The sequence below is a fragment of the Pangasianodon hypophthalmus genome, chromosome 27, assembly GCF_027358585.1.
Source record: "Pangasianodon hypophthalmus isolate fPanHyp1 chromosome 27, fPanHyp1.pri, whole genome shotgun sequence".
Lineage (NCBI taxonomy): Eukaryota > Metazoa > Chordata > Actinopteri > Siluriformes > Pangasiidae > Pangasianodon > Pangasianodon hypophthalmus.
Genome location: NC_069736.1, coordinates 11,886,122 through 11,902,380, shown reverse-complemented (window position 1 = coordinate 11,902,380; position 16,259 = coordinate 11,886,122). Strand labels below are relative to the sequence as shown.

The 16,259-nt window shown below is 39.0% G+C and overlaps 1 protein-coding gene across 6 annotated transcripts in view; it reads right to left on the bottom strand.

Annotated features, from left to right (window-relative positions):
- The window catches only part of fcho2 (FCH and mu domain containing endocytic adaptor 2), a 116,771-nt gene that overhangs the window by 63,475 nt on the left and 37,037 nt on the right, over window positions 1-16,259 (bottom strand). For 3 of the 6 annotated variants that reach the window (XM_053230511.1, XM_053230513.1, XM_053230514.1), the window contains 3 exons: window positions 9,210-9,284; window positions 8,710-8,925; window positions 6,444-6,585 (listed from right to left, as the gene is read on the bottom strand). In XM_053230511.1, coding sequence (XP_053086486.1) covers window positions 6,444-6,585; window positions 8,710-8,925; window positions 9,210-9,284 — 433 coding nt within the window. The remainder of the gene's footprint in view (window positions 1-6,443; window positions 6,586-8,709; window positions 8,926-9,209; window positions 9,285-16,259) is intronic. The other 3 variants (XM_053230512.1, XM_026921978.3, XM_026921979.3) reach the window with 1 other exon arrangement.

Sequence of the window (16,259 nt, the reverse complement as noted above, 5' to 3'; positions counted from 1 at the left end):
TGTTAATTTAGAGATTCCATTCTGTTTTAATTTGCATTTTCAAAATTCACATAAAAAAGAATCCACATAAAGACACTGGTACTCACACTTGCTATTTTAATCATTTTTTTCTAAAAATATGTTCCATAGAATAGCTATATTCCTCTTTCATTTCCATTTGGGTTTTCTCAAAATTAGATGTTTGCTTACATAGCAAATAATATTAACATTGGGCAAAGCCTTCCACTAAGCCTAGTCTTAAAGAAAATTCTCGAATAAAGTTCGCTTGTAGTCATCCATCAGAACTAGCTGTAAATCTACAAATGTACCCTACTATATAAACAGAGGTGGGTAGAGTATCCAAAATCTGTACTCAAGTAAAAGTACAAGTACTTATGGAAATATTTACTCAAGTAAAAGTAAAAGTAACAATCTTAATAGTTACTTGAGTAAGAGTAAAAAAGTATCTGATGAAAAAACTACTCAAGTAGCTAGTTACTAGTTACTTCTGATCTGATTGATATGAAGCGAAAACCCTGAATTTCAAACTACTTGAAGAGCTTTTCACACACCTTGAAAGTCTCTTTGTTCTGCTTATATAAAACCTAATAGCCTATCTCAGTCCTGTGATGGGCACATTAACATCACATAACCTGTCATTTGCAATAAAATCTCAAACACACCCAGATGTTTTTCTAACAGTTAACTCTGTCTTTATTTTCACATTCACAACACAAACTTGTCAGCATCTGCATTTAAACAAGCTAACAGAGAACAAAAGAGAAGGTGTGTGTGCAGAGTGTGTGTTTGTTATTATGTTTGTGTATGAACTTGTTTATGTGTGTTTGCGCTTCAGTATGTGAATGTTTATTTGGTCATATGTTCTTTCTTGAACAATCAGTTTTTAAATTTTTTTTTACTGTTGAACTTCAGCAGCGCCCATAGTTACCAAATTACCATTAATAGGGTTCAAATAGGCATAATTTTGACATTTACCGGTATGTTGGAGTATGTTTTGGTGCACACAACATGCATCGCATTATGAAACTATTCTTTTTGACATCTTGGAGTGAAAACATAGACTGAACTTGAGGCCACGGGTCTCGCACACATCTTCCTCTGCTTCAGCCATCATCTTCCAACTAAACGCGCGTTAAACGTAAGCGGGAGATGCGTAGCAGCCTCTTGCGAAACAGCCTCTCCAACGTCTCGCGAGACTTGCGAACAAGTCGTATAAACTAATTATTTAAAAAATCTCATATTTATTACCATTTGACAGTAACGGAGGAACGCAGCCAAATGTAGCGAAGTAAAAGTAAAAATTTTTCACTAAAAATGTATTTAAGTAAGAGTAAAAGTACACATCTTTAAATATACTCTAAAAGTACAAGTTACCCAAAAAATTGACTCGAGTAAATGTAACAAAGTAAGTGTAATTAGTTACTACCCACCTCTATATATAAAAATATTGAATACTACTATATCAGTTTACTCTTGTTTACTACTTCACAAAATATCAGTTTGTCAGTTACTCAGCTTTTTTTTTTAACAACATTTTATAACCAAGTGATCTTTTGCTATGGGTGCCCATGACCCTGTCGCTAGTTCAGGGTCCTTTCTTGGACCACTTTTGGTAGGTACTAACCACTGCATACCAGGAACACCCCACAAGGCCTGATGTTTTAAAGATGCTCTGGCCCAGTCATCTAGCTATCACAATTTGGCCGTTGTCAAAGTCTCTCTAATCCTTATGCTTGCCCATTTTTCCTGTTTCCAACACATCGACTTCGAGAACCGACTGGTCACTTCCTAATATATCTCAACCCTTGACACATGCTATTGTAACGAGATAATCAATATTATTCACTTCACCTGTCAGTGGTCATAATGTTATAGCTGATCAGTGTATATCTGGTGTCACCCAGATGAGGATGGGTTCCCTTTTCTTCCTCATATCGTCTCAGGGAGTTTTCCCTTGCCACTCTCGCCTCCAGCTTGCTCATTAGGGGAAAATGAATAAATTTAAAATTTATATCTTGAATTTATATATTTCTGTAAAGCTGCTTTGTGACAATGTCCATTGTTAAAAGCACTATACAAATAAAATTGAAATGAAATGACCTGAACTGAGTAGACATTCAGAGCTATTAATTGTTTAAGCAATCAATGTAACAGGGCACACCTGGGCAACAATAAACACCTGTCAGTCACATATTCCTATATTTCTGATCACTTGAAAAATGGGTGGGCTCAAACAAATGGTGCCATGTTCCAAGTTGTTCAACATATCTAGGTGTAAATATCAGTAAATGAAAGCTGAAAGACTGATCTATGGCCTCGTATTCATCTTTTGATCTCAAACCTAGCAAACATTACTCCATTTTACTATTGAGTTCAAATTAACCGAGCAACATGACCATGTGGTTTTCCTTTACTTTCTCTTATGTGTACAATCTGTTTTAATCTCTTTATGCTGATTCTTATTATTTGTGAGAGTATTCTGTACTAGAGTGTTCTGTCCTGATATGTCACACCATAAGATAAGTGGATGGAATGTACATAAGGAGATAGATGAGTGGTATATGTTGTCATGTGAAGACCCTTTTATCATACAATGAGCTAAGCCTCTTTGAACATGGTATCGCATAAATTACCTTAAAACTTATGTATTGGGTAGGTTTTCACATATTTAGTTAGACAGGAAGGGAGACAAGTTGCATTCAGGTGACGTTTGGAGACACATAGACAAATTTGTAGCTCCTAAAAACCTTTTGCCACTCAGATCCACTCAGTAGGTGCAGATCAAAAGACTTCTTGGTTTAAGGGTACAATCCAGGGTTCAAAAAAGAAGCTACTCAGATTGTGAGTAACTGCCTAGTTTGTCAACAGCACAACACAGGTAGAGCTCAGCAGACACCCATGCTATAAGATCCAGCTCTACCAGGCCCTTTTAGGCACCTATAGGTAGACTAAATCCCTGTCAGAGAAAGCAGGATGTTTTGGTAGTGGTTGGCAAGTTTTCTAGATGGGTAGAAGAATTTCCTACTAAGAAAGGGACAGCTCTTCACATTGCTAAAATTCTAGCTTTAGAAATCGTACCCCGCCGTGGCATCCCACAGTTGGTTGATTCAGACCAAGTAAACATTTTACAGGACAGGTGAATCAGGAACTGTGGAGGTTGTTAGGCATAGAATGGAAATTTCATTGTGCTTATCATCTTCAGTCTTTGGGACAGGTGGAAAGTGTCAATGGCATCATCAAGTAAAGACTAGCCAATGCTCACAGTGAAGTACTGCACGGCCAACAGCTTTATCCATGATACCTTTTAGCATTTGTGGCAGCCCTAACATGACCCTAAACCTCAGCCCATTTGAAATCGTCACAGGTTGACCCATGAGTTTTCCCAGCACCATCAACTTTAGAAAGCAGACGTTCATCTGTTGTATGATAGTTTGGTACAGTATTGTGAAGGTTTCAGTAGGAAGGAGGCATGGGGGGAGCAGACAGAGGGGAGACATTCAATAATATCAGGTCAACAGGTCATGATCATATGTTTCCCCAAGAAAGGTTTAGAGCCACATTGGGATGGGTCCTTTCACTGTGCCTTTGGTCATTTTTCACTTTTGAAAGGACAGGTGGATACATGCCACTCACTGTAAGTTGTTAAGCTGTAACAACACTCACTGTAGGGGGAACACAGGTCATGAGAGCCAGTAAGAAGAACCACTCTTTTTAGTGGAGTGTGTGCTGCCTCACGGTGAAGAAGGGGTCAACTGATTATCGACTTGACTGATAAAGCTGATATTTAGCATTTTTCTGAATCAGCACTTGAACTTGTTTCCTTGCCGAAAAACTTTTTTTTTTTTTTTTGGTTATGTATGCTATTATGTACATATCTGAAGCAACCACGGTCCAAAAAAAAAAAAAAAAAAAAAAAACACCCTTCTGTAGACAGCATTATTGGTTTGCTTGAAATGTGGATGACGCATCAATTACAACTCACCAAGACTTTTGTAGTCTGTCTATGTCCCGCCCGCAGTGCTATTGGATTGGTAGACATGTGGACCACGTGCTGAGTGAATCAAATTAAACGTGCTTTTCGGTGTTTGTGAAAAACAGTGTGGGAATGAAGTAGCGCCTGCATTCACATCCACAGTGAGAGGAAAAGTAAGAACATACCAAGGTTGAACAACATACTGTAGTTGGCAAAAAACACAATGCACTCTGTCTTATAATTTTACTCACTCACTCTCGCACAAATCTTGAGATGACGACTGTTGTCAGTATACTTTTGGCACAGTTTTCGTTGTTTTGGTTCTTGTTTTATGTTAAGTTCTTTTGGAAAGCTAATACACCATTAGATTTGAAGGATAATGTGTACAATGTGCTCTTCAATGCAACCAGAATGCGCTCTTTCGCACATAATTGTAAGTAGGGTTAACATCACAACTTGTCATAATCTCACAGAGCCATGTGCCTCCCGAATGTTGTGATCCAGGTACTCCCACACGTAATTTAACTTATGCCCCTACATTTAACATGACTGACATTCTGCTGTTTGACACCCACATTGGTGGATAGAGGGAAAAGTACTCTCACACCCATTTCTAGGTCAGACCTCTAGGTGTAAGAGTATTATCAAGCTGGCAACACATGTCAATATTTTGGGTGGGAACTGGCCAGATAAAGTGATGATTAATGTATCTGAATGCCTCCAATCCTCTAGAGCCTGGGAAAACTTACTAAGTATCAATCAATGGTGCCGTCTAAAATTCCCAACTGGCACATGGTGGTTTTGTGATCAGACTATATATAGTGAACTACCCACTTAGTTTAATGGCTGTTGCACATTGGTATATATGTTTCCAGCCATGCATCAATCTAGTGATAGCTCTGTCAACCCACCTGACTCACCATCACAAACACATCACTGTGTATGTCCTAATCCTAGGGACTACACAACAGTAGTTAATACAAACACATCTGAACCAGAGACTCAGGAACATCATAAGAAGCTTTTTTTAGCATGTAAAGTTACACACATCACCCCAATGTAGTGAATACACTGATCTTGACTTGTGGAGAGAACCGCACTGTTCATATAATGATACATGTTCATATAACATGACTGATATTCTTGATCCAACTGATCCAACTTGAGTTATCTACAAAATGACTTGACCAATATTAGAACACAACTTGAGACTATGACCAGAAAAAGAGGGGACATGGTGTGAAGGTCTGTTTGGGAACATTGTGGAAGTTGATAAATAAGATTATGGTCTGTTTTGGACTATTAATTTTGGGTATCCTCTTGGTTGGATATGTATTAAACTGATGTCTTGTTACGAATCTAATTGACTTTCCAATGGCCTGTACAGCCTATATCCATGTTACATACACTGAAGAATGAAGAATGGCCTGTATTATTGTTATAATACTGTGTCTTAGCTTGCATAATTCAATGTATGTGTTTGATTATTATTCTCATACAATAAAGAAGGGGGAAATGTGGAATTATTTGATTTTCCTTTATGCTCTCTTATGCTTAAAATCTGTTTTATTCTCTTTATGCTAATTCTTTTTATTCGTGAATGTATTCTGTACCAGGGTGGTCTGACCTGATATGTCATATAAAAAAGTGGAATGCACATAAGGAGACATTTAGTTAAACAGGAAGGGAGACAAGTTGTGTGACAGGGCTGAAACAGAACTCCAGACTACACTCCTGGATTTCTCCATCTCAAGAACTTCTGCAAATAAAATTCATGTACTGTGACGAATCCTGTCTCCAGATTTATCCTTCCACCTTTTGCATTTGACTGACGCATTATTCAACAGCACAACAGAAGTGTTTGCGCCTCAATAAGTAGTTCTTGCATTGTTCCCATGTTACTGGAGATTTTATTGCTATACTTTATTAAATACGGATACATATTACACATCTTACATTAAAATACACTTTAATGAGTTCTGCATAATTAATTACTGGCAACACATCTTTTTGGGTGCAGTCTCATTGCTGCCAACTTTCACTACTCTTAACGTGAAGCAGTTCTAAATACTCACCAAAAAATGTTGGAGTAAATTATTTATTTATTTATTCATTTTCTGCCTTTTAAGACCAAGATTTTGCTCTAAGCCACTTTATTTATACCTTCCCAGATTGCTGTAAAGCTTCTTTGTGACAATTTTGTACAAATAAAACTGAATGGAATTGATGATATATAAGACCGCTCAGTATGTACTAGGAAATTGTATCAGTTCACCTGTCAATCTCTCTGTGATTTTGACTCTAACCTGCATTTATACTTAACCCCTTTCTGTTTAATGTGTATATCACTGCTGTCTCAAAACACAGATGTATAATGGCAGGTTTTTGATTTACAAAAATTGGTTTGTTGGTATACTGCTAATGACAAAATTAGGGCAAGAGTTGGGCCTTGGAGAAGCAGCAACGGTACCTTCTTATGGGCTTTGGTCTGTTCCTCTGCATATTTCTGCACGTCCTTGATGAGGTCTTGCAATTTACGCACCAGGTCCATGTGACAGACAGACAGCTTTTCTGTTGACACCTTAAACACATCCCATACTGGAGCAAATGTCCTGTAGGAGAAGTAGCTTTTTAAAGTCATGACATTTAAAACCTACTCACAATCTATAATGTACACATATACAACAAACAATACATAGTACAGGGCAAACCATGAGAATTTATAGGAATAATATAAGCTATTAATGCTCATGTTTAATTTGCTTTGTGGGTGAAGCTGATGGTTTTCCTATCCTAATCCTAATTTAAAATAAGGAAATGTGTTATATCTCTTTCACCAGAGCACCACCACCCCCTGCACTACAGTATACCTGTCCTCACTTGATGCAAGAGTTTCTGCAATTGTGTGGTTCTAAAGCATATCATGCAAACACTGGAGACTGAGCCAGTTAATATTTGTTCAATAGAGAAACAGAGCAACAAAATACAGAGTAAAAAATGACCAGGTACTGCTTTCGCCTTACATCCAGCAGACAACTAGGCTTGAAAAAGAATAAAATCAGCCAAATAGACAAACACACTGTTAACAAATTAGCCAGAAATGTTAGCTAGCATTGACAAAGTTATTGTTATTTTAGTTGAGTATTGAGGTTGAAGTTATATAATGAAATGTATGTATGTGTGTATGTATGAAGACATTTGGGTTTGAGATTTACATCTAGATGTGTTAAACAACTTAGCATGTTTGCCAGCAGACCACCCAATTTTTAGGTGAGCAAAACTATAGGAACAGATATTCACTTTAATTTTCTCTAAGACTAACACTTAATGTTTGGTATCATATTCCTTGCCTGCAATAACTGCATCAAGACAGTGACCCAATGACATTACCAAACTGTTGCAGCTCCTTCGGTTGTTGTTTTGGGCAGGGTTTCTGTTCACTTCAGGAGGTGAAATGCATGCTCATCTGGGTTAAGGTCTGGTGATTGACTTGAGCAGTCTAAAACCTCTTTTTCCTCTGATGAAGTCCTTTGTTGTGTTGGCAGTGTGTTTTGTGTCATTCTCTTGAATAATGAAGTTCCTCACATCATCAATAAATGTTAGTGAGGCTGTTCTAGAAGCAGGCATGCAAGCCCAAGCCATGATACTATATCCTCGTATGTTTTTGATCATGAGAAGATTCTTTCTATCACTTTGGTAGAGGTTAATCTTGATTCCAGAATTTTTGTGGCTCACCTCTGTATTTCTTTGCTAATTCTAGTCTGGCCTTCCAATTCTTATTGCTGATGAGAGTCTCAAAGTCTTCTTCAGATAGTGGATTGTGATACCTTCACCTCTGCCCTGTGGAGGTTGTTAGTGATGTCACTGACTGTTGTTTTTGGGTTTTTCTTCACAGCTCTCACTCACCACCTGCTGCTGTTTCCTTGGCTGACCTGCTTAATGTCTGGTTGTTAGTACACCAGTGGTCTTTCTTTCTTTTTCAGGACACTCCAAATTGTTATATTGGCTATGCCGAATACTTGTGCAATGGCTCTGATAGTTTTTCCCTCTTTTCACAGCTTCAAAATGGCTTGCTTTTCCCTCAGACAGCTTTCTGCTCTTCTTGTTAAAAGAATGAACCAACATGAAATGTACTGCTCACAGGTGAAACCCAGGGCTCAAACCAAGAGTAGACATTCAGAGCTATTACTTCTTTAAACATCAGAAATTCCCAGGAGATCAAAAACTGCTCAAACCAGCCCTACTGGTACCAACATCCAGGCCACGATCAAAGTCACATAGATTCTGAGGTCCATTCATTCTGATGTTTGATGTGAACATTACCTGAAGCTCTTGACCTGTATCTGCATGATTTTTTGCATTGTGCTCCTGCCACATGATTGGCTGATTAGATAACTGCATGAATGTGCAGGTATACAGGTGTTCCTAATAAAATGGAATGGTGAGTACACATTGCACATGTTTTTCATCCTTCTTAAATTATAATTCTCTATCATTAAAAGAAAATGTTCTAGGAAAATGATATTGGCATTATAATGGAATGACACTTAAATAATCCGATTCTGACTTGCAGAAACACTGAGAATGCATTCCAGTTATATAGTAGATTCTGACAGTGTGTCTGACTAAGCCTTTCTGATCTTTCTGGAACGTAACAAACCCAAGAACCTTAGTAAATATGGTAAAATTTTACTAGATAGCTATTGTCAAATGTAGCCTAAATAAGAGCTCCTCACTTTGAGAAAGACATCACTGCTTCCATACTCAGTAACACTGGATAGAAAATGGAAAGCTTGCCAGAAAGTTCCACAGGGTGTCTGGTTGAGGAGTTGAATAAAGTAATGTTCTGCAAATTACTATTTGTTGTTATAATTTGTGAATGAAAATGTCTTCTTTTTCCAGTACCCCCTGTTTTTACAATGTTTTCTAGTGTTTCCAGGGGCAGGGTTAACCTTAAAAAGAAAAGCACACACACAAAAAACCCACGCCCACTTCTGCATTAAATCAAATACAACAACAGATACAAATATTTTAAGCACCAGACAGACACATATACAGATAATGGAATTGCGTTACACATTTGAATACGTGTTTTAGAAATGAAAAATATTAAGTAACGTGTAAGGAATTTGTTTATTAATGAAACATGCACACATTCCCCCTCCCTCACACATACGCGCGCACACACATGCACACGCACACACACACACATATGTACATACATACATACGCATACCCCAACTGAGAGAAGTTGCTAGCAGACTTGGCCAGTTTGGTTATTGCTCTGGAGTACGTCTCCTCAATTGTAGCCCTGCAGACACACATCAATCATATTCACAGTCACTCCTGGCCGAATTTATACCACACTGATTTCAAAGTAAACACAATTATCTGTGGGGAAATATGTTAGTTTCATAATACACATGAAAATTCATCTGAAATCACAATTTTGAGCCCTTGCTCCAGTTGCAGTATTGTTTACACCTGGACTCTGTTTCCTGAACAGGGTACAAATGTTGGTGTAGCAGTTTAGATAATTAGTTAATTATTCAGCCCTTGTTTTTCCCCGAAATAAGCTGAACACCTACTGCACTGAGAGGCTAACAGATACACAGAAGGGAAGATAGATTGGAAGGGAGTCCTGTCACAGATAACCAATTCTAATTTCTTATTTATGGATTTGTGTAAAAGCATAAAAAAGTGTGATACAAATCTAAATATATATATATATATATATATATATATATATATATATATATATATATATATATATATATATATATATAAAAATTTAATTTTTATTAAATTTAGAAAATATATATATATATATATATATATATATATATATATATATATATATATTCTAAATTTAATAAAAATTTCAATGAGTATTCAGACCCTTCAATCAGTACTTTATATACTTTATTACTGCAGCAAGTCTTCTTGGGTGAGCCATCATTGCACACCTGGATTTTGGCAGTTTCTCCCATCCTACCTGACAGATCCTCTCAAGCGCTATAAGACTGGATGGTTACATCTGAGAATTGCCATATTTTCAAGTCTGGGCTTTGGCTAGGCCACTCAGAGAAATTCAGAGACTTGTCCCAAAGCCACTCCAGTATCGTCTTGGCTGTATGCTTCAGGTCACTGCCACACTGAAAACTGAACCTTCACCCCAGCCCGATGTTGTGGGCAGTCTGGAACAGGTTATCTTCAAGAACCTCTCTGTAGTTGGCTGCATTCACACTTCCCTAAATTCTGACTAGGCTCTCCAAACTGCTGCTGAGAAGCATCCCCATGGTATGATGCTGCCATCACGATGTCTCAACATAGGGATGGTCTTAGCCAGCTGACTAGCAGTATTCCAGTTTATGGCAGATGTAGCCCTTGGAGTTCAGCTCAAAGAGTTCAACTTTTGTCTCACCTGACCACAGAAACTTTTCCCTCATGCTCTCAGAGTCCTATGTGCATGCCATATGAGTTTTAATCAGGAGTGTATCTGTCTAGCCACTCTACCATAAAGGGAGTATGGGAGCATTTCTAAGATGACAGGTTCTTCCATCTCTGAACTTCTTAAGCACTGTTATAGAGGCCATTGGGGTATTTGTCAACTCCCTGACCATGTAGGGGTGGGGCAATATGGCCTTTAAATAATATCACAATATTTTTAGGATATTTTTGCAATAATGATATTCACTAACAATATATATAAAGTACTCTCAAAATAGTTAAGTTAATTTTAAGACACTTCATTATGTTTTGCAGCCAATCCTCCAATACAGGTACAAATTCTACTAAATGTACACTAAATTATAACCTTCACATTTTCAGTGTAACAGTAAACAGTAAAAAATATAAAACCTTCAATTCTGTACAATGTATAAAATAATAATAATAATAATAATAATAATAATAATGAATATATTAGTCTTTAAACGAAATAGAAAAAGCCCTGCAAAACAATACTGCAAATTTAAAACATATGGCTTGAGCTCTGCTCGACCACAAGTTGGTAATTGATGCATAGTATGCTACTGAAGCTAATGTAGATGTAATGCTGGGTGATTTTAACATCCATGTCTGCTGTGCTGCTAATGCCTTCGCTAAGGACTTTTAAATCTTATGTCCTCTCTGAACTGCATTGGGTATAGGGCCCACTCACTGCCTTGGTCATACATTAGATCTGGTCTTGACCTATGGTCTGTCTATCACTGATATTGAGACATGTAATGCCCCTCTTTCTGATCATATGCCTGTATTGTTCAAAGCTTTGTTGCCTTCTCCACCATGTACTACATCAATTCAAGAGTGCTGGTCACGTGTTTTAACTGCACAGTCCAGTAATGATTTCTCTGATATGTACTTGGAGGCTCACCAACCTCTTACTTTAGATCCTGTTATCTCTAACATGAATGTTGAGGATCAGGTGCATTTTTTTAATAACAGGTGTTCTAATATTTTAGACCTTATCGCACCGCGCGAGCTTATTAATTTAAAGCCCAAATCACAGCCATGGATGAATAGTGATATTCAGGCGCTTAGACAGCAATGTCGCCAATGTGAACGCAGGTGGAAGAAAGACAGGCTTCAAGGGTCCTATGAAATGCTGAGGGACTCATTGCGCACATTTCAGAAGGCTGCTAAGGCAGATAAGGCAAAACATTTGTCAGAAATCACTGCCAAAAATTCTCATTGCTCCAGAACACTATTCTCAACTCTTGATTCTGTGTTAAATCCCCCAGTGCGGACATTCCCTGAGCTTTCTCCTTTATTATGCGAAAATTTCCTCAAGTATTTTGTAGATAAAGTAAATAGTGTTAAGGCTCAGTTAGCTATTACGGTAAACCCTGTATTAGATCCCGTTTTATCCAATATTCACTGGAGTGAATTTGAATTAGTCTCTGTACAGACACGCACAGAAATGACCTTATATTTAAAATCCACTTTTTCCCCCTTACGATTTCATGCCGTCACGACTTGTTAAACAAACATTTGAGACTATTGGTTCAGATCTAGTGACTATTATAAACAGTTGTCTTCTAACAGGGGTTGTACCGGATTGTTTTAAATTAGCGTCTGTATTACCTATCCGTAAGAAGCCTTCACTTGATCCTGTAGTTCGCTCAGATTTTTGACCAATCCCCCGTTTCTATCGAAAATTTTAGAAAAAATTGTATTTTTGCAACTGCAAAACCATTTGAGTATTAGTGGTATTTCTAATGTTTTTCAGTCTGGTTTTAAAAGTTTGCACAGTACAGAAGGTTTTTAATGATATATTAATTACTACTGATGCGGGCAATATTATGGCTTTAGTGCTTTTAGACCTTAGCTCAGCATTTGATTTTGTTGACCACGGTATCCTCTTGTCTAGGTTGGAGCATTGCATAGGTATTAGGGGCACTGTACTTAACTGGTTTCGATCTTTTCTGTCCAACAGAAGATTGTCAGTCAGCACTGGCAAGTACTCCTCTTCTGTAGCACATTCTACATGTGGTGTTCCCCAGGGATCAATCTTGGCACCGATATTGTTTTCACTGTATATGATACCCATGGGATCTATATTTAGGAGATTTGGTGTATCATATCATTGCTACGCTGGAGATACTCAGCTCTACCTATCACTTAAACGTGATGATAATTCTGCTGTAAATCAATTACCTGCCTGTCTCCTTGAATTGAAAACGTGGCTTACAAATAACTTTCTACATCTAAATAATGATAAAACACAAGTTGTTTTGTTCGGATCAAATGGCAAAACTGACTTGAGCACAATCAATTTGGCGATTTGGGCTCTCTTACCCCATATCAAGTCCACAACACTAAAAATCTGGGTTTTATATATGACTGCGAACTAAAGCTAGATAAACAAATTAATGCCACTGTGAGCTCCGGCTTCTACCATCTTCTTAGATTAGAGATTCTTAGGAAGAGTTTTGAGACTGTAATACATGCTTTCATCTCTTTGCGACTCCATTATTGTAACTTGTTTTACTATGGCTTGCCGGTCTCATCTATACATCGACTTCAGTTGGTTCAAAATGCGGTTGCCCGTTTGCTCATGGGCAATCGCAAATGGGTACATATTACACCTATCTTACGCTCGCCGCACTGGTTACCGTTGCAGTACCGTATTGAGTTTAAAATTTTGCTTTTTGTGTACAAGGCTGTTAACTGTCTTGCTCCTCAATATTTTTTTAGAGTTGCTTACTGTCCACAATCCTGTCAGATTACTCAGATCTCAGACTACACATATGTTGTGGATTCCCAAGGATTCAACAAGACTAAAATGTAGGGGAGATCGAGCTTTCTCTGTTGCTTCTACAGTGTATGAATTTAAATGTCTATTAAACACTCCTCTTTTCTCCCTTGCTTTTAATGATAGGTGATTGGGTTGTTCTAAGGTTATACGGATTTTACTGTTGTATATAAGCCTATGCAATACTAGTGCAGCGATTAGGTCTGTGCATTTTTTAAATGCTGTAATTAGGTTTATGCTTTATGTACAGCACTTTGATCATTTAAAGTTGTTTTAAATATGCTTTAGAAATAAATTGAAATTGAAATAGAGGCTAACATGGCACTGCAAAATTTTTTAACTTCACATCAGTGTTCTCGGATTCACCTAATGTCACGTAATGACACTCTTCATACCCACACAGGTGCCTTTGTGTTGAAATAAAGTGGTTAAATAAATTTTAGTCACAGTATTTTTCCACATTTTGCAAATTACTGTCATTTGTTTGAAGTCTGACCTTCTGTATACAAAAAACTTCCACACTGCTGACGTAGCTCCCTTTTTAGGGACTCCCCTTTTAGGCTGCAATTTCAGAATTCATCCTCAGCACTGGCTCTTGTACTGCTCTGTGCGTTGTTGGCCATATTTGTGTACTGTTACTTGTCATGAACGTAATTCGCGTGCACTTGCTTATGTCACGAATCGTTGATATGCCAAAATCCTATTGAGTTTAATGATATACCGGTATTATTGTGAATGACATTATATGACCAAGGCCTATCTAGACCAGTGTGACGGCATGCTGCAGCACAACACGCCAAAACCACCACAGGGTGCTTGCACTGCCGCCGCGATGGCACTGAATGAACACTGCCCCTTCAGCACCAGTGTTGTGGATGGCAGAGAAGCACATGGACAAGTCTAACAGATCACTACTGCTCAACGAGCACAAAGCAGACGGTATGCGATCCCCAACAAACCCAAGGAAATGGGTAAGGCCTTGGATTGTGCACTGGCCACTCTGGCCATGGGTGGAGGCAAAAGTAAGGATTTCTTCACTGGTCCATGCCGTGAATCCCCCAAATACCAAGGTCCAGGCTCTGCTGCAGAGGGGTCAGCCTGAGTATGCCATGCCACAAGACAAGCTTATTCCCACCAAACCTTACCCACAGGGTCCCCCACGGTCCAGCAAACCTTGGCTAGCAGAGTGCACAGTCCACACACTCTTTCTCTCCCGAGCACCCACCACCACCCTTAGTCTGGAAGGCACACCCATCCCGGCCTGACTAGATTCAGGGAGCACAGTCACCTTGGCCCACGCTGTGGTCCTGCCCCAGGGTATTCTGACGTGTAGGAGCCTCACAGTCTCATGTGTGTACAGGGACATCCAAGAGGTCCCTGTCACTGAAGTCCGGGTGGGAAACTGTAAAGGTGAGTAGCCATGGCTGACTGGATTAGTGCCTGAGGTACAGATTTATAGGTCCAGAGGTATAGATTTCTGCAGGAGTTGTCCCCAATGTCAGTGGTCCTCCTCCAAGAAGCCTGCACCTGCCCCCTCATCCCACTCCCCATCATTGGCGTACTCTTCAAAAGGGGGTAGGAAACGTCCAAAAATCAAAATCGGCCCAGGGACATTCACATATTTTGAAAATCTGTTGGGAAGAAGACTCCAGGGACTGTTAGACATGGCAAAAGAAGCCTGGGGAAAAACAACCCTCCCCCTTCTTCTCGGCCATCAAATATGTTCTACATATGCAAGACCATATTGACTGCATAGCCCCCATCACAAGACAACACATGGAGGAAGCACAAGCTGAGCAACAATGAATATATAATCGGCTAGCCCAACCCCATGAGATCCAGCCTGGTGACCAGGTAAGAGACATTCAGACACCCAGCTATATCATGTCAACTTGATAAAAAAAAATCAATTGAACCTGTCCCTGTGCTCTCTGCAATTACTGATTTCTCCTCAGAACCTCCCAGGCATGCCTTGTTCCAAAAAGGGGAAGACCTTACCCCCCTCCCAGTGGCAAGAACTGGGGGAGTTGATGGATCAGTTTGCAAATGTGTTCTCAAAGGAGCCTGTGCCCACCAACTGAACCAAGTATTGTACTTCAACACCTACCCCATTCCCCAAGTGGACAACCTGGTGGACCGTCTGGGGAGAAACCACTTCATCTCCACCCTTGACCTCACAAAGGGATATTGGCAGGTGGCCCTGACCCCAGAAACAATGCTCAAAACTGCATTCAGTACCACCAGTGGTGACTGGCCACTCAGCCCTCACATGACCACAGCACTGCCACCTCCAATAAAGACCCCACAGCCCAGCGCTCACCAAACCAACTTCCCTATAGTTTCTTCCTCACTCCCATCTGCAAATAAAAGGAGCCCCGCTTAGGGTCATTAACCACCATCTCTGTGTGTCTATGTTCCGCCTGCCGTTGCTGCAAGACACAACACTGGTCTATTGAGTTCAGTTGGAATATCAGCTGTAAGAGTCCTGGTGGTCACAAACTTCTTCCATTTCACAGTGATGGAGCCCACTCTGCTTCTCAGAACATTCAAAGTTTTAGAGGTGGTTTTAGACCCTTGCCCAGATCTACTTCTCGACACAATTTGATTTCAGAGATCTACAGAGAGTTCTTTGTACTTCATGACTTGATTTTTGGTCTGACATTCAGTGTGAATTGTGGGACCTTGTACACATAGTTGTGTGCCCTTCCATTATGTTCATTCAATTGAATTTGCCACAGGTAGACTCCAGTCAAGTACTAAAGATATCTGAAATAAAGCAAACAGGATGAACCTGAATGTAATTTGGAGGGACTTAGGGTCTGAATTCTTGCCTAAATGAGAGATTTCAGTTGTTGATTTTTAATAAATTTGAAAATAAATTTGCTTTGTTATTAGTTACACACTCACATTATGTATATACAGTATGTGTGTGTTTGTACAGTGGCCCCAAAAAATATTTGGACACTTATCCCCCATTACAAAAGTATGAATTTCACTGCACTACAAACATCAAACCAAGCGGCATTTATT